The sequence below is a fragment of the Herpailurus yagouaroundi genome, unplaced genomic scaffold (genome assembly GCF_014898765.1).
Source record: "Herpailurus yagouaroundi ecotype Mexico unplaced genomic scaffold, PumYag 141, whole genome shotgun sequence".
NCBI classification, from domain to species: domain Eukaryota; kingdom Metazoa; phylum Chordata; class Mammalia; order Carnivora; family Felidae; genus Herpailurus; species Herpailurus yagouaroundi.
In genome coordinates, this window is record NW_024412396.1 from 38,810,968 (window position 1) to 38,829,712 (window position 18,745).

Here is an 18,745-nt window from a genome sequence, read left to right on the forward strand (position 1 = left end):
TTGCTGGGGTAACAATCACAGAAGACATTGTCTTCCTTCCTTGGTCCTGGGGGTTTTCACAGATTTGTTTGAAGCTGTCTTCTTTCTCCTCTCTCTTCCACTTATCCTACTGGGATTTGGTTTCCAGATCTTTCCTCCCAGGCCCTATCACGCACAAACACCAAATCTGAGATCTGAGCTGAGGTCTCATTTAAGCACTGGTAGTCTTCTGTCTCTCTTTATTGATGCAGGTGATTTCTAGATGCAAATTAATTAGCAAAGGAGCTGTTCAGGAAGTGTGATCAGACACATTAAATACACAGAGTAGAATCACATTTCCCTCTGCATTTAGTGTCTCACCCACAAGGAGTGATCGGTAACCTGCAGGCTCTCAGGAGGATTCATTTATGGGTTTAATTCAGTCACAACAACAAAAACACCTCCTTGTATACAGCAGAGTCCCATGTACCCTGCTGCTGTTGAGGTGCCCTTCAAGTCCTCAATCTTTGTGTTACTTTTTCATGTAATAACAATGCATCCTAAGTGGAGGGCAAATTTGGAGTTGTTTTTCTAGCAGAGGTGAAGATTTACACGAATCTTTCTCGCTTTGCCCAGTAGATCCCACATGTAAAAGGGCAATAAGATGTGGCAGGGCCCCAAGCACACAAAAGTTCAGCCTGTGGCAGTGACACTGATGCTTTCCCACTCAGACAATGACCAATCCAATGACCTTGGGCATCTTGGGCCTGTATCACTAACAAATTGAAATAATCACCAAAGATCTTTGAAGAGATAGAAGATCTGTATGCTTGAAAACTATAGAAAGCTTATGAAAGAAATTGAAGAAGACACAAAGAAATGGAAAAACATTCCATGCTCCTGGATAGGAAGAACAAGTATTCTTAAAATGTCAACATTACCCAGAACAATCTACACATTCAGTGCAATGCCTATCAAAATAACACCAGCATTCTTCACAGAGCTAGAACAAACAATTCTAAAATTTGAATGAAACCATAAAAGACCCCAAATAGCAACAGCAACCCAGAAAAAAGAAAACCAAAGCCAGAGGCATCACAATCCAGGACTTCAAGCTGTATTACAAAGCTGTAATCATCAAGACAGGATGGTACTGGCACAAAAACGGACACATAGGTCAATGGAACAGAATAGAGAGCCCAGAAATGGTCCCACAAACGTATGGCCAATTAATCTTTGACAAAGCAGGAAGGAATATCCAAAGGAAAAAAGACAGTCTCTTCAGCAAATGGTGTTGAGAAAACTGGACAGCAACGTGCAGAAGAATGAACCTGGACCACTTTCTTACATCATGCACAAAAATAAACTCAAAATGGATGAAAGACCTAACTGTGAGACAGGAAACCATCAAAATCCTAGAGGAGAAAACAGGCAACAACCTCTTCCACCTCGGCCGCAGCAACTTCTTACTCAATGCGTCTCTGGAGGCAAGGGGAACAAAAGCAAAAATGTACTATTGGAACCTCATCAAGATAAAAAGCTTCTACACAGCAAAGGAAACATTCAACAAAACTAAAAGGCAACCGACAGAATGAGAGAAGATATTTATAAATGACATATCAGACAATGGGTTAGTAGCCAAAATCTATAAAGAACTTACCAAATTCAACACCCAAAAAACAAATAATCCAGTGAAGAAATGGGCAGAAGACATAAACAGCCACTCTTTCAAAGAAGACATCCAGATGGCTAACAGACACATGAAAAAATGCTCAACATCACTCATCATCAAGGCAATCCAAATCAAAACCACAATGAGATACCACCTCACACATGTCAGAATGGCTGAAATTAGCAACTCAGGCAACGACAGATGTTGGTGAGGATGCGGAGAAAGGGGAACCCTCTTGCACTGTTGGTGGGAATGCGAGCTGGTGCAGCCACTCTGGAAAACAGTATGGAGGTTCTCAAAAAATTAAAACTAGAACTACCCTATGACCCAGAAATTGCACTACTAGTTATTTATCCAAAGGATACAAAAATGCTGATCCAAAGGGGCACATGTACCCCAATGTTTATGGCAGTGCTATCAACAATAGCCAAACTGTGGAAAGAGCCCAAATGTCCATCGACTGATGAATGCATAAAGATGTGGTATCTATATTTACAAGGAATATTACTTGGTGATCAAAAAGAATTAAATCTTGCCATTTGCAACAGTGAGGTTGGAACTAGAACGTATTATGGTAAGTGAAATAAGTCAGTCAGAAAAAGATAAATATATGATTTCACTCATGTGGAATTTAAGAAACAAAACAGGTGAACATAGGGGAAGAGAAGGAAAAATAAGATAAAAACACAGAGGGAGGCAAACAATAAAAGACTCTTAAATACAGAGAACAAATTGAGAACTTCTAGAGGGGTGTTGGGTGGGAGGATGGGCTAAATGGGTGATGGGCATTAAGGAGGGCACCTGTTGGGATGAGTAGTAGGTGTTATATGTAAGTGATGAATCACTGAATTCTCTTCCTGAAACTATTATTTCACTACATATTAACTACTTTGAATTTAAATAAAATTTTAAAAAATAATTAATTGAGGGGCATCTGGGTGGCTCAGTCAGTTAAGCATCCAACTTCGGCTCAGGTCATGATCTCACTGTCCGTGAGTTCGAGCCCCGCATTGGGGTCTGTGCTGACAGCTCAGAGCCTGGAGCCTGTTTCAGATTCTAAGTCTCCCTCTCTCTCTGCCCCTCCCCTATTCACGCTCTATCTCTCTCTGTCTCAAAAGTAAATAAACGTTAAAAAAAATTAAAAAATAAATAAATAAAAAATAATTAATTGAAATTTAAAAAAAAAAAAAAAAATCTTTGTTTGACTCCAAGATGGCTATTTCTACAAGCTATTCCTGCTCCATGGCCTTAACAGAGAGACAACTCAGCACCACCTCAACCTTAAACTTGTCTACCTTCCAAAACATACCTCTTCAATCCGGAAAAGCAGGAATCAAAAAGGAAATTTCTTTCCAAACTTAACTGTCTCTAGATTTTCCAGTTAGTAGGAATTTGAAAGATTCCTAACCTCTGGGCTTCCGTGGAGGGAGGCCAAATGTTTTTTCTAATAATCAGAGCATCCATAAGCCTGGAACAAAGCTTTGTATTCAGAATTAGGGTATGCAATAGTGAAATACAGAACACACACACACACACACACACACACACACACACACCTATACCATTACTGGCCAAATCAGCCTCTTCTGGGACAGAAAGAAGTCTCTACCTGCCTGAGATTCACAAGTAACTACTTCTATCAGAATTAAGAGATTTGGCAAAAAAGAAAAATCCTCCAAGCAAGAAAAAGGAAAGCCATTTCTAGAACTCTAAAAAGACCATATCCAAGAAAATGTGGCTGATAAATGATTATGATATCATATCACACGATATATGACTATAAAACGGGCAATAGCCAGAGGCTGAGTACAGGTGGTCTGACAAAAAAAAAAAAAAAAAAAAAGGCACAGTTACATGAGGGTTCCTGATAATAATGCCTCACCTTTCTTGGGAGCAGCTGTTCCAGTCCAGGTCAGTCCTGGGACAATCTGTTAAGTTTTAGCAGTGCTCCAACTGGTGTTAAGGGTTAGGTCCTGTGGGAGATTTGGGTCAGAACTCCAAGAACTACGCAGCCCCTTTCTGTCTCCCACCTGCCCACCACTAGAGTCCTGATTTCCACATTAGCCCTAGAGAGGGCTTCCTGTGGACCAGAGGGTGACTCGAGACTGGGCTGGACATCTCAGAATCACCATAACCACAGCACATCTCACATTCCCGAGACTGGAGTCAAAACATTCTCCTACGTAGAGTCTAATCCAGAATCAGAATATCTGATCCAATAGGGGTGCCTGGATGGCTCAGTCAGTTAAGCATTTGGCTCAGGTCATGATCTCACAGTTTGTGAGTTCGAGCCCCGCATCAGGCTCTTTGCCATCGGTTCAGAGCCTGGAGACTGCTCCGGATTCTGTGGCTCCCTCTCTCTCTGCTCTTGTCCTGCTCACACTCTCTGTCTCTCAAAAAGTGAATAAATGTTGGGGCGCCTGGGTGGCGCAGTCGGTTAAGCGTCCGACTTCAGCCAGGTCACGATCTCGCGGTCCGCAAGTTCGAGCCCCGCGTCGGGCTCTGGGCTGATGGCTCAGAACCTGGAGCCTGTTTCCGATTCTGTGTCTCCCTCTCTCTCTGCCCCTCCCCCGTTCATGCTTGGTCTCTCTCTGTCCCAAAAAAATAAATAAACGTTGAAAAAAAAAATTAAAAAAAAAAAAGATAAAAAATTAAAAAAAAAAAAAAGAAAGAAAAGAAAAGAATATCTGCTCCAATTGCCTTATTTCCCTGTGCAACTTGTAGTTTCAAGCACAAAAGAAAAAAAAAATAGGCAGGGGAGAAAATTCTGGCCAGTTTTATTAAAGTCATACTAAAACTGAAAGCAATCAGAAGAGTCAGAAATTTTGGCAAAAGTGCTCTGTTGGCACTTGGGAAAATTCATGTGAAGCCAAAGCCCGGAGTACAAGAGGGAGCCAAGGAATTGAGATCTCAGAAAAAGCAGGAAATATCGCCCAACAAAATTTCACCACGTACTGGTAAGTTTGTGTGAACTTGGTGCTGGAGGTAAACCAATAATTAATGGCTACGAAACCACCACTCGATCATTCAAACGGCCCAAGATCCTTAGAGCACAGGCATCTGGTTGAGAACGTGTCAGCAAATGGTTTTCATACCACTTGTAAATTCATAACTACAAATTTTGGAATTAAAGTATGTTCTTGACCATTCTACCTGGACAAGGAAGGAGTCACAGTTCTGTGGACTCATGGACCCTAGAAGAACGAGGCTAAATTGTCTTTTCTTTCTTTAAATTCTGTTACTCTGGCTCAGGTCAGTCTTTTGATATTTAAAAAGATTTATTCTCACATGCACAGTGTGATCCATATAATCATCAGACTAGTAAATTTTTAACTTTTTTGCCCTTTTCCATAGGATGTCTCAAACATTTTTTTTTAAATAAATATTCAATTTGGGAGCAGCAAACAGTGAAGAAACAAGTTTGTTTTGAGAAACACAGCCAACATTCTCAATAGCCATGCCCCATCCTTGCATACAATTGGATCTGACAGATGTACCCATCCCTTGAGTTAGAGATAAAGGACCACAACTGGCAGCTTCCAGTCTCTTAAATGTCCCAATTTGTAGTCACATAGCAATTGGCATGAAGTTAAATATCTGTGTCTGATGGCATAAGGTTTAGGTTATACACAGATGTGACTAAATTTCACCCAATCCAACTTCTCAGTTCTCTTAGGCCACATGTTCAGTGGGCCAAGGCCTATCTGTAGCGTAAGAATGCAGGCTGGGCAGCCGTTGTTCGAGAACTCCATATTTGAAGGGAATATTTACTCCATGCCATATTTACTGGCTGATCTCAGGGACGAGCTCAAAGTCAGAACCCCTTCAAAGTTCTGCCAAACACACATCAGCACAGTGTGTGCTCAAGTGGCCTTGTTCATCTTCAGTTTGGAGTTCTTAACACTGTCAATCACTCCTTTACCTGCATAGACTCGTTTGGAGGCCACCCTCACACTTGAGGGTTTTTTTCTGGAAGAAAAACGTAAGTTTTCAAGTTGCCCTTTTATTATCCCATATGCCAGATGTTTCCAGTAGAACAATGAAAATAAAATTATATAAATCACATGCAGTCACAGGTGCCTTCAAATGCTCCCGCACAACACTCAACACAAAGAATCCAGCTTTCGTGCTGCTAGCATAACCTCAACCAACTAAACTATCTCTCTTACTTAAAACTACCTCTAAACTCTTCAGGCTGTTCACCAGTATTTGGCCCCCTCCTTCCTGGCACATGGTAGGATTATACTTCTGACCCTGTTGAACCTAGCAAGGGTATGTGATTTGCTTTGGTCAACAAATGCGAGCAGAAATGTCACCTTGAGAAGGAAGTTTTAGGAGCCGATGCCACTTGACCACATTAATTTCTTCCTCTGCCAAGGTGATCATCAATGTTCTCAATGTGGCTGCTCCACCAGTCTAGCTCCCTGAATGAGCATGACAAAAATATGCAAAATAGATAACAATGCGAGCAAGCAATACACGTGTTACTTTAAATAATTGAGGTTTGGGAGTTGTTTGTTATGGCAACACAGCCTAGGAAAAAACTATCAGGATCCTGAACACTATGGTGAATGTTACTATAATCCAAAACAAGAAATTTGCAGCTATATCTGTTACACTGTAGCATATATATGTGTATGTAAAATTATATATATATACACACACACTATAATGCTACATATTCTATATGATATATTATTACATTATATATATTATAGTTAGCCACCAATTAAAGTAGACTTCTCTCCCATCTCCTCCATAAAATAACAAAAAAACCTCCCCAAATCAATTGGATGATCTAAATTGCTTGAAAATAAGTGCTCACGAATCTCAAAGAAACCAATTCCCCCATAAAAACAAGTACTTGATCCATTTGTCAAAATCATTTGCAGAGTTCCATGTCTTCTCTAAGACCAAGTACATTAATCAAACACAGGGCTTCAAAGGGGCTTCATTCTGAGCAACCCGACAGACAAATAAATTAGCTGCCAATGGCTCCTTTATAATGGAAGAGAGCCAAGCTGACCCAAGGGGAAAGGAGTAAATCACAGAGGGAACCTTCCAAGCAAAAGCAGCATTTGGGGACCCGAAGCAAACCAATAAAGCCTTCCCATATACTCTTGTTTCCAAGAGTGTGAGCCAAGCACATGTGTGTTTATTCTCTAATAAGAAGATGCAAACGTCTCACATCTGGTTGATTTCTTAGGTGCTACAACCATAAAGATGTCTGTGTCTGGAATACCCGCTGGAGCGTTGTGCTCAAATGTGGCAGCTCATAAACCTGATGGCACACATCATAGCTATGATCCATAAGAACGTTTCCCTCTGAAACAATGCACTTCTGGAAGGTTTTCTTCTCTGTCGCCGGGATGAAATGCTTGAGGTTTCTCCTGTAGGTACGTGAAGAACTGTCCATTTTTAATTTGCAGAGCTTTTCACTGGTGACTCAGTGAGGGATGATGTCATATGTTATCCCACAACGGCTGGTGTGGTTCTCTCTGCTCACTTAAACCATTCCCTCTGTTTCTGTGGCAGACAGCGCTCTCGAGTTTCCATCTTTCGTCAGCTTCTTCCCAGCCAGCCCCAGGCAAACAGCCTCCCCAGCAGCAGATGAAGCCGGAAGTCTGACAGCTTGAGTCTGCAGTGGGACCCCTAGTGTTTTCCCCGCTCCATGCCCTGGCCGCGTTCCCCGCAAGTACAAACACACACACACAGAGCTCCCATTGTTGCAGCCTTCCCCAGCCCACTGAGCCTAATATGGAATGCAGCAGGAAACCCATGATTTCCTGATACTCCGCAAGCTGGAGGAAGCAAGGGGAAAACTCCATTAAAAAGCCCAGCTTTCCTCCATGTTAGATGTAAAGTGGAAAAGGGGGGGGGGGGTTGATTAGCAGAACTGAAGCCGTCTGGAAGAGCACAGCGAAACCCTCGGGCTGTTGAAATTTCTAGACTGCCAGGAAGCCCCTAGAATTCAGAGAAAATGAGGGTTTCTTAACTCAAACTGTAGGGAAAGGGGACACGTGCTTTTAATCGTTCTCCCCAACGTGCGCCACCTTTCTTGGCCAGTATGGTAAGCACGAGGGCAGGTGCCAGCCGCCTGGGACAGGTCTGTGGAATCCAAGGCAACCTAAGGAAGGCAGCGTGATCTGGAGCCTGCCACTCGCTTCCCGCGCTCCATGGGCTCTGGGAGAGGCAGGAGAAGGAACAGCAGCTGCAGGGTCACAGCAGCTGGAGCCGCCAGGATGAACTGCGAGGAGGGAGATGACAGCGGCTGCGGCTGCAGGAGCACGGAGGAGAAGAAGATGTTGAAGTGCGTGGTGGTGGGCGACGGCGCCGTGGGGAAGACCTGCCTGCTCATGAGCTACGCCAACGACGCCTTCCCAGAGGAATATGTGCCCACTGTGTTCGACCACTATGCAGGTAAGAGGGGGGGGGGGGGGAGCCTGTCCCTGCACACGCGGGGAAGATGCGGGCGGCGACACCCCAACCGCAGAGGGGCCTGCTTGATTTCCAGGGGCACTGATGGGCGCGGGCCCGGCGGTGGCCCCACAGCGGGGCGGAACCCACGGCCGAGGGCTTTGCTCCAACCCTTAGGACACTTTGTGCATCCCTTCGTATCCAAAACTTTCCTCCCCACTTCAATCAAATGAGTAACACTGGGAAACTAACCCTGAACTACTCCTCCAGGCTTTGGGGCGGGAGATCTTACTCAACGTTGGCCTGAAGAGTTAATAACTTTTTATGTGAAAGTTCTAAAATGTAGTGCAATTGCAACACAACTTTTTCACCAGAAAGAAAGAAAGAAAGAAAGAAAGAGAGAAAGAAAGAAAGAGAGAAAGAAAGAAAGAGAGAAAGAAAGAAAGAAAAACGTAGGCTACTGTAAACTTGAAGAATTTCATGAACTTGCTTTTGAGAAACAAGATTTGTTTTGGAAATTAAGAGAAAAAGTAAGAAAATGGAAAAATTGAGATCAGTTAGCACACTGACAAGTACACCTACAAACTTTAGAACATTCAAAAAAAAAAACAAAACCGATGAAGTTGTGGCTACAGTATTTTAACTGTCATGCCTTAAAATGTTTTGTGTCCGATTTGATTGAAAAAAGAAAGTTACCACTAACCACGCAACTGGTGAGAGAGGTATTTTTGCCACTTTTCATATATTTACCTCATGCCATTTCATAAATGAAATGGTAAGATTAACAAACATTAGAACACTCATTTTTCTAATGAATTCATTTGGTGATGTACTATTGTACTTTTATGTTCCTAGGGTTATAGATGGGGGGAGTATTAAAAGATTTTAAATATCTATTAGGCAATCTGTATCTTGAATTAAAAGAAACATCTTTAATGAATATGTTTTTAAAGTAAAAATGAAGATAAAAATAAAATTTGAATCATTTTAAAGTATATCCAGAAAGGATCAAATCGGACACAAAATATTTGAAGGCATGACAATTAAAATACTGTAGCCACAACTTAACTGTTTGGTGTTTTTTTTTTTTTTTTTAATGTTCTAAAGTCTGTAGGTGTATTTGTCAATGTGATGACTGATCTCAATTTTTCTGTTTTCTTTTTCTCTTAATTTCCAAAACAAATCTTATTGTTTCTCAAAAGCAAGTTCATGAAATTCTTCAAGTTTACAGTAGCCTAATTTTACAACTTTTTTCAACAGAGTGATCAGGTTGGTGAGTTATCAAAGATTTGAGATTTCACAAGAGGAAAATTTCCCTTCCTTCACCTTGGCTTTGGGTCAGGTTCAGCAGGGGGGGAAGTGACACAGGAAACCTGTGTGAATGTTGGCTTTGCTATGTGGCCATTTGAAATCCTCTTTCTAGAGGAAGTAGCTTCTTTTCCACAGCTAAACAATCACCTAGGTCCCACCCTTCGCCTATATTTACATGATTTATGACAATACTACATAGCAGATAGAGAGAGAATCACAGTGAAAATAGTATCCACTTCCCAGAAGGTTTTTCTATATTTGTAAAAATTAAGAGCAAGTTTTCATGCTGATTCCCTTAAGTTTTTCTGAAAATATGACTATGCCAAGAGAAGAACACTTTAATGAGAACAGAATAAAGAGAACAGGAAAACTTTTATGCGGAGAAAAAAGAAACTAATAAAATTAAGAGGTCTGGGACTTAAGTAAGTTACTAAGACGTGAACTTCTTAGCAAAGGTTTTTTTATTCGACACCCTCTTTCTGCCAGGAAAGAAAAACTGGCTGGTACCTAATTTCAACAACTTTTAGATCAAAGGAAGGGCCCAAAATATACTAAAGGGAGAGGCTTAAGTGCTTTTGAAAATGATGCATCCTGATCCCCATCTATTGGTTGAACTAATTATCAGTCCAGTATAAGGAAGAGAGAAGACAAAACCAACTTTAGAGATAAAGTCAATTTATAAAAAAAATATTAGAGATCAAGCAAAGGCTGAACTACCACCAGTTTCCACTAGGACCAAGTTATTTTATGTTTCAATTGTGTACATACTTACTGTTATGTGAGCATCAAAGCATCTTTTTTTTTTTTTTTTTTAATTTACATCCAAGTTAGTTAGCATATAGTGCAACAATGATTTCAGGAGTAGATTCCAGTGACTCATCCCCTATGTATAACACCCAGTTGAACATCGAAGCATCTTAAAGATTTTGGCTACTCTATGATTTCACCTCTCAGGAAATCACGGTCACTTTACCCAAAGCCATACTTTGCACGTAGTAGACATTCCCAAACACTGTTACTTTGATTTACACTCTGTACCTTTCTAGGTACACAATCATCTCACAGGCTTTCAGTTAGGTTATAAAGGAAATGAAGACATGAGCCTCATACATCTAGGGTCACAATGAAGTGAACATTTCCATTCATAAAGAAATCTTCCCCATCATAAAGACACGCTCCTTTTACCACTGCCCTTCCCATATATGAGCTAATTGAATGTAAATCCTTACATGAAAACCTTCAGTCAATTGTCAAAGAACTAATGCTGTCTTCCCCATGTGGAAAAGCATCCAGTACCCTGTCCCTGGGTCCTACTGGCCCATTCTGAAAGGACAAGCAGCAACTGAATTACCGAGTCTTTAAAATACTGCAGTTCAAGGGACACCTGGGTGGCTTAGCTGGTTAAGCGTCCAACTCTTGATTTCGGCTCAGGTCACGATCTTAGGGTTGGTAACTTCGAGTCCCGTGTGCCAGTGCAGAGCCTGATTGGGATTCTTTCTCTCTCTCTCTCTCCCTGCCTCTCTGCCCCTTCCCTGTTCATGTGCGTTCTCTCTCTCTCCCTCTCTCCCTCTCTCTCTCTCTCTCTCTCTCTCTCTCTCTCTCAAAATAAATAAACTTAAAAAACAAAAAAAAAGTAAAGAGAAGAAAAACGCAGTTCAAGTTAAAGAGAGCCTGTCCCTTGAAGATTTTTCCATAACAGTGGCCCATCCCAGGAAAGTGGAGATATAACAAGAAGGGTATGAAGCATACCACTCAGGATGGCAGGCATTGAAGCCAGACAGCCCACTTCCAACATGGGCACTGCCATTGCCGTGCTGCCTTGAACAAGTTATTTAACCTTTCTGTGCCTTAATTATCACAAATGGACAAAAAAAGGACCATAAAGGCATTAGGAGTGTTGGTGAGGCAAAATAAATAATAACATGTGAAGTTCTTAGAACAGTGCCTCACACATGATAAGTGTTAGGTACCTAGCAGCTACTATTATTAAGAATAAGTTCTTGGGGTGCCTGGGTGGCTCAGTCGGTTGAGTGTCCAACTTCAGCTCAGGTCATGATCTCACAGTCTGTGAGTTCGAGCCCCACGTCGGGCTCTGTGCTGACAGCTCGGAGCCTGGAGCCTGCTTCGGATTCTGTGTCTCCCTCTCTCTCTGCCCCTCCCCTGCTCATGCTCTGTCTCTCTCTGTCTCAAAAATAAATAAAGTTATTAAAAAAAAAGAAGGAATAAGTTTTCTACACTTGCACACAGTTATGAAAGGAAATTAAAATGTAACTAAGAGGTAAAGACTCCAACAAAGAAAACTATAATTCTAGTGGTATTTGTCAAATGGAGTAGGGTGTGATAAATGCATGTGTTGTCTTATAATACAGTTATCACATGTATTGATAATTGACAAATATGCATGAAGTAATAGTAGCGGGATATTAAATTGGGAGGGGAAATCTCAGTTTTGCATGAGTCCTTATGAAAAAAGTTAACCAGATAGAAAAAAAATTTTTTTTTACGTTTTCTGAATCTTAGTTATTTTCCCTCCACCCAAATGTACGTCTCCTCCAGGCATCTTTCCTTGACTGCATAAGGAGAGCTCCTTGTTCCATCTTCAACCTATCTCCAGAAATGTGTTTACTTTGTAGAAGACGAACGACTTCAACCCTGCAGAGCAATTTGTCTGTTTCCTTGTGTTTCCCACTCCCACCGTGCTCTGAGCTCCTGAGAGAAAGGGTAGTGTCTTGCCAAATCCCACGGTCAGTTCTCAGTCATCATCTACTGGATGGCTTAGAGGCTTTTTTTATGGCTAATTACTATCTCTCTGCTTGGTTTCTGGGATAACAGGTTCTCCTGGCTTTTATTCCCCTCACCTGGCAAATCTCTGTCCATCTCCTCTGCCGCCTGCCCCATCTCCTCCCCACCCCCATTATATGTTGGCACACCTCAGTGTTCGGTCCCTCAGTTCCCTTCCCTATTTTGCTCATGCCTAAGTTGGTTGTATCTAGTCTCATAGCTTTGAATATTATTTATATAGCACCAACTCCCCAGTTTATATCTCTGGCTTTGAGACTCAGATTCATATATCCAGCTGCCCATTTGAATATATAATAACATCTAATTTCTCAAGCTGTTAAAAGAAAATTCTTTAACTCCTCCCATCTATTTCTCCCCTAGTCTTCCCCGTGCAAGTACACGACCACTACCTTCCACCCAGTTGCTTAGAACAAAAACTTTGGTATTACACTTGACTCCTTTCATCCTATGACAATACCCCCCACCCTCTCCATTCAAACCGTTTGTTATTACCCTGTTACTACTGTTATTACTTTGTTACTACTGCCAATCAGCGCAACATTCAAAATACATCTCAAGCGCCATCAGTTCTCGCCACCTACATTGCTTCACTCTTGTCCAACTCACCTCATTTCTCATCTAAGCTAGTGTGCTCACCTCTCACTTCCCTGCTTCCCAACTTGCCCTCCTCTCGTCGGTTCCCCACACAGCCGGAACAGGGGCTATCCATGGCCCAAATCCTCCAATCCCTTCACACTCAGACCCCATCAGTTATCATGGTCTACAAGGCACTCCATGACTTGGTCCCTGTTACCGCCATACTCTCCTCTTCAGTATTTCTGCTCTAGCCACACTAGCCATCTTGGCATCCCTCAAACACACCGATATCCCACTTTCCTTGAAGACCTCACACTTGCCCTTCCCCCAGCCTAACACTATTCCCCCAGATCCTCTTCAGCTTCAATTGACCACATTATTGAACACATTCACACACAAACATACACACACACACACACACACACACACACACACACACAGAGTCACTCTTTAACCACTTATCCTGCTACATCTTTATTCATAACATTTCACACCACCTGGCATCACCCTTACATTTATTTGGTTGCCGTTTTTATCCCACACTGGAATGTAAACTCCATGAGGGCAAGGACTTTGTCTTGTTCACTGCTCTGTCTCCAGCTTTTAAAGCAGAGCCCAACATACAGTAGATTCTCAATAGATAGTTATTGCATAAATGAATTAGTATGTCTTAGTCATCTTTGTCCCTCCAGTGCTTAGGTAATTTCTGGCCCATTGAAACGTGGCTGAATAAACGAATAAACTGCTTGTCTGATCTTTAGGAATGAACATGTTTGGAAATTAATTACATTTATTCTATTTTTGAACTATTTTGTTCATATTTTAAGTATCATTTTATCTCTACTGGAATTGTAACATAGCATTGAGTTTTCTTGACCTAAGCGGCCATTGTCACAGCTGTTGAATAATGTAACTCTGCAATGTGTACATTTCATTTGGAAGCAGATGAGCTGAAAATTGTTCCATATGCATTATAGTTCAAAGCCTACCTAAATTTTGGGTGGCTCCCTCCAAGACTTATAGTTCTTATATACAGAACATGTTTCAGAGTAACCCCAAGTTCAACTAAGGGCTAGGACTAAAAATTGGGAGCAGTGGGATGAAGGTAGGTAGGACCACTCATACTTTCTACAAGTGAGCCTGAGAAACATCTCTGGGCCTTGCTTCCTACTCCCTTCTAGGATGACTCAAGAATTCCTAACAACATTTAGAGTTTTCACAGCTCACCATGGAACAATCACATTTCTTCTTCCCTCATATCTTTATCTTATCTTGAACTTTGAGTTTTGCAACAGACCGCACCCTCCCTCCACACCCCCCCTCCCCGCCCTCACTGGTAAATTATTATCAAGGGATGTTTCACATAACATATGACATAGGGATAACACCTCCATTTTGCATTTAGTTAGATTGTATGTTGAGTTAGATTATGTCCATGGTTTGTATGTTTATCTACATGGGTGTGTCAAATAAGCCTGATCGGGTTGAAGCCTGTGCACCGTGTACCTCATTCACCATTTCCATCATCCTCTGGCTTAGAATTGATTTTGTCTGTGGCTCTTTCTTCTGTCGCCCATCCCTCCTAGAGTTTGTCAAAAACTACCTGTGTTTCAAGACTCATTTTTGAAGTCACTATTTCCAAATCCAGGCACCTATGCAGGAAATTAACATGATTTATGGAAAGAAGGGAAAATCTCATTGCTCTATCAGCTGAGTAAGATGTAAAAGAAAGTTGTTTTCACAGAGAGCTGGAAGTCCAGTCTAATTTTTCCACAAATTAAATGGTGATCAGTCCAAGATAGACTCAGTCACCACCTGGCCTTAATAGCCAGATCAAGAGGGGAAGCTATGTCCAATCCACAGAGGGGCAGGAAGGAATAACATAAAATAATAGAAAGTGAATGAAAGCAAAGCCCCAGGCCTATAAAGGTTTGTGACATAGTTCTGCCCATTTGTGATTATTTACTCAGGAGTTTCTCTTTTGTTTTTTCTGAAGACACCTGAGAGTCTCTAGAGAACGGATGAGATTCATTCTCTGTAAGCCAAAAGGAAGCCTGAAACAACTCTCATGGGACTATGAAATGAATTACCAGGATTTTAACCTTAGACGACAATATAAAAGAAGTTTGTGTAAGAGGAGACATGAATGGACCAGTGGAATCACTCACTCTGTTCCTTCTAAATGCAGTGATGCTCAAAAACATGAAGTCTTGGGGCGCCTGGGTGGCTAAGTCAGTTGAGCAGCCGACTCTTGATTTTGGCTCAGGTTATGATCTCACAGTTCCTGAGATTTGAGCCCCAAGCTGGTTTCTGCACTGACAGCACAGAGTCTGCCTGGGATTCTCTCTCTCTCTCTCTCTCTCTCTCTCTTTCTCTGCCCCCACTTGTGCTCACTTGTGCTGTCTCCCTCTCTGTCAACATAAATAAATAAACGTAGAAAAAAACCCCACAAAGTCTTATAGATATCCAACCCCCCAAGGTCTCTTTTTGAGGTGGTGTAATGTATAGCTGATGCTTTTTCTGGACCCTTGGAGGCCACACCAAAGGCGCAGTGGCAGGAATTATACAGACAGTTCCTCCTGCAGTCTACACTGAGATGCTTATGAAAGCAAGCACATTCAGAGGCTTCAAGGGTGCAAATTACACTCCGAAAGGCAAAGCATGCTGCAGAGATGGTCAATTTTCAGCCGCATGCTCTTTGGCATAAGAAAAGATAGAAGAGGGATAAAGAAAATTAAGTTTCTGTGACCCAAGAAAAACCATGCCCTCAGCATTGGACACCACATCTGCCATTCCCAGCCCTCCCGCATTCCAGTTTTAGCTGGCAACATGCCAAGGAGGGAGACCAGTCCAGGCTTCAGCGGACAGGCTCCCTGTGACCAAGACATTTCGTTCCACATAGCCTGGCCTCACTCCCTTCACTTCCAGGCTAGAAAACCCTTCATAAATTTTACTACCTACCTGCCCATTGAGGTTGGGCTTCAGGTAAATGGTATTTTATTTCTGGAATAGCTTTTCCAAAATCTGCCATTTCTCCCACTTCGTGTGGGCCAAATAGCGAATTTGGCTCAGGGATGGCCCAGCACATTGGACGTTTATGTTTTGGAGACACTTAGTCTGTTTTACAAAGGCAGCATGAAGGTGGGTGACAAATATAAGGCCTCTCGGGAACAGACAGGAAAGAAAAGTCAACAGAAACAGTCTCCCTCATCAATCCTGACCACAAGATTGCAAGGGTCTATGATGGAGGCTCTGTCCTCGGTGTAAGGATACAGCTTCTGATATTATGCTGAAAATTGACTTCCCCACATACAGAAATCCATGGCACCCCTTAGGTGAGTCAGCAGAATCCCAACAGTTAACTCTCTGGCCGTAACGCAGTCAGGATAATTCCATCATGAATTCAGTAGAGACCAACTGTGAGTCACAGAGTGGCCTGGCACTGTTCCTGAAAGCTCTGAAGTCTACCAGCTTCTTGGAAGTGTCCAATTTTCATGAAACAAAAGGACCTGATTTCTGTGTATTCGCTCGGTTTCGTCTTGGTTGTGAAATACAGCTTTTATTTCTGGCACTCTTCATTCCCAGGGTGAGCATGAATCTCATTATGGCCATGTGTGACCCAACAAGAAGTGTGGTAGTAATATTTATGAAACTGAAATGCCACTAGTATATGTATTAACAACAATAACAGTCGCTATGCACTTCCATAGTCTTTGGTATGATTCAGGCATATTTGGGATATTTTCACACATCAGTTTATTGCTTCCTCACAATGACCCTGGGAGGTGTATTATTTTCCCAATTTTACTGATGAGGAAATCCAGGCATGGAGACACTAACCAATTTTCCCAAAGTTGAATAACTTGTAATGGAGGAAGTGGAGGTCATGAAGCAGTAAACAAACAACACAGGCAGTGTAGAGTTCGGTAGCTAATAACATCAATCTAAAAGCCACTGTTAGTTAGGGTATGCTAACCCAAAAATGTAAGGGATTAACACCGTGGCAGGATGTTTCTTGCTAATGTGATGGTCCTGGGCAAGTAATTCAAGTCAGTGAGGCTGCTTTCCTCTGTTTAGTCATTTAGACACCCAGGCTCCATCCATCTTGTGACCCTGCCATCCCTTGGGATCTCATCGCTATCTGCATCCAACCAGCCTAATGAGAAAGAACATGGACAGACTCAGTGGAAAGTTTTCTGGGCCAAGACTGGAAGTGACAGACATCATTTCCAGTCACACTCCATAGGCCTTGTAACTTAGTCACCAGGTCACACTTCAGGCTGAAAGAGGCTGGGCTATGAAGCCTTCCTACATGCCCAAGAGCGGAAAGAATAGATTTCGGTAGAAACCAGCTATCTTCACTTGTATCAGCCTCTCCATCCACGAAATATCCTTTCACACTGTTTCCCACACGTAAAACAAGCTTGCCCTTTTCCAAAGAAGGACTGCCCAGAGTCCCACGCTGTCACTGCACCAGGTCAAAGCCCAGTGTTTGCGGATGATACACAACTCTTTTTTTTTCTCACAGCTCTTTGCATTTGATGGAGATGTGGCTCCTTGTGGTCCAATAGGAAATTCAGTATCTGTCCCATTTATACAATCACCCCTTAAACAATGGTGGAACAGGGATGAAATAACCAAAATATTCAAAACCCCTTCAAAAAAGGAAAAAATGGCAGCGGGTGGGGGGGGTGCCTGGGTGGCTCAGTCGGTTAAGCATCTGACTTCAGCTCAGGTCATGATCTCACGATTTGTGAGTTTGAGTCCCGCATCAGACTCTGTGCTAACAGCTCAGAGCCTAGAGCCTGCTTCAGATTCTGTGTCTCTCTCTCTCCTCTCTCTCTCTCTCTCAAAAATAAACATTTTTTAAAAAGGGAAAAAGAAAAGGAAAAAATGGGAGGCACATAGCAATAACAGAATCCTGATGGCAAACATTGGGAAGACTCCCTGTGCTGGCAGTGGAAGAAGTTTCTTGAATTGACCCTGATGCTATTCTCCGGGAGGAATTCCTTCATCCCTCAGTCTCCGCTTTTCCTGGCTCAGGTCTGGGAGGCTCTTCTTCCTCATCCATTGTCCTCTGTGATACACATCTGAATTAGACCTTTAGGTGCATGTGTTTCTTGGGGACTGTAACACTTTCACAGCCTGCTTCTTGCTTGTACAGTTTTGGGGGGCTCAGTGTTGTTTCACAGATGTAAGCATATCTAGTCCACGTTTGGCATTTCTTTGGACACACAACTCTTTCAAAAATTTACCAGGTTTCTGGTAATTTCCGTGTACCAGTAACCATATCCAAGACCAAAGTATGTCTTTCTTAGACGTAATTCTTAAACAGTCTTCATTTGTCTGCTTCTGGTAGCCAATGCCCTTTTTTCTCAAATTAACAATAGCTACTGGGAGGCCATATGAAGCAGCAGGCTTAGATGCAAGGGACCTGATCTTTGACACATAGCTGATTCTCTTGCTTAAACAGAGAAATGGACATTTATGGCTCAAATCCTTTTTTTTTTTAACGTTTATTTTTGAGAGAGTGCAAGCAGGGGAGGGGCAGGGGGAGGGGTGTACATTGGGAAGACCCCCTGTGCTGGCAGTGAAAGAAGTTTGCACCCTCTGTACAGGATCCAAAGCAGATGTCGCTCTGACAGCAGCGAGCCCCATGTGGGACTCGAGCTCATGAACCAGAAGATCATTAACTGAGCCAAAGTCAGACACTCAACTGACTGAGCCACCCAGGTGCCCCCAAATCCTTTTTGAATTGTATCTTCTATTTGTGGAATCCAAAAATAATCGATTTTATTCGAGGGGCTCTGTAAGTCCATTAATATTTGTGTTCTATCAAACTCTGCTTAAAAAAAAACAACCAATGCAGTTCTTTTCTTTCTTATAACACCTTGCTAAACACAGTAACAATTAACATACAAGAACGTTCTGGTTTTTCCCAATTTTTTCTTCACATGCTACAAACTCTGTAGGAACTGTTCACCTTCCAGGCTTCATAGACAATAGTTT

At 42.2% G+C, this 18,745-nt stretch overlaps 1 protein-coding gene across 1 annotated transcript in view; it reads left to right on the forward strand.

Moving 5' to 3' along the window:
- Nucleotides 1–7,362: 7,362 nt before the first annotated feature.
- RHOJ (ras homolog family member J) overlaps nt 7,363–18,745 on the forward strand; it is an 86,053-nt gene continuing 74,670 nt past the window's right edge. The window contains exon 1 of the mRNA XM_040477340.1: nt 7,363–8,050. Coding sequence (XP_040333274.1) covers nt 7,807–8,050 — 244 coding nt within the window. The 5' untranslated portion in view covers nt 7,363–7,806. The remainder of the gene's footprint in view (nt 8,051–18,745) is intronic.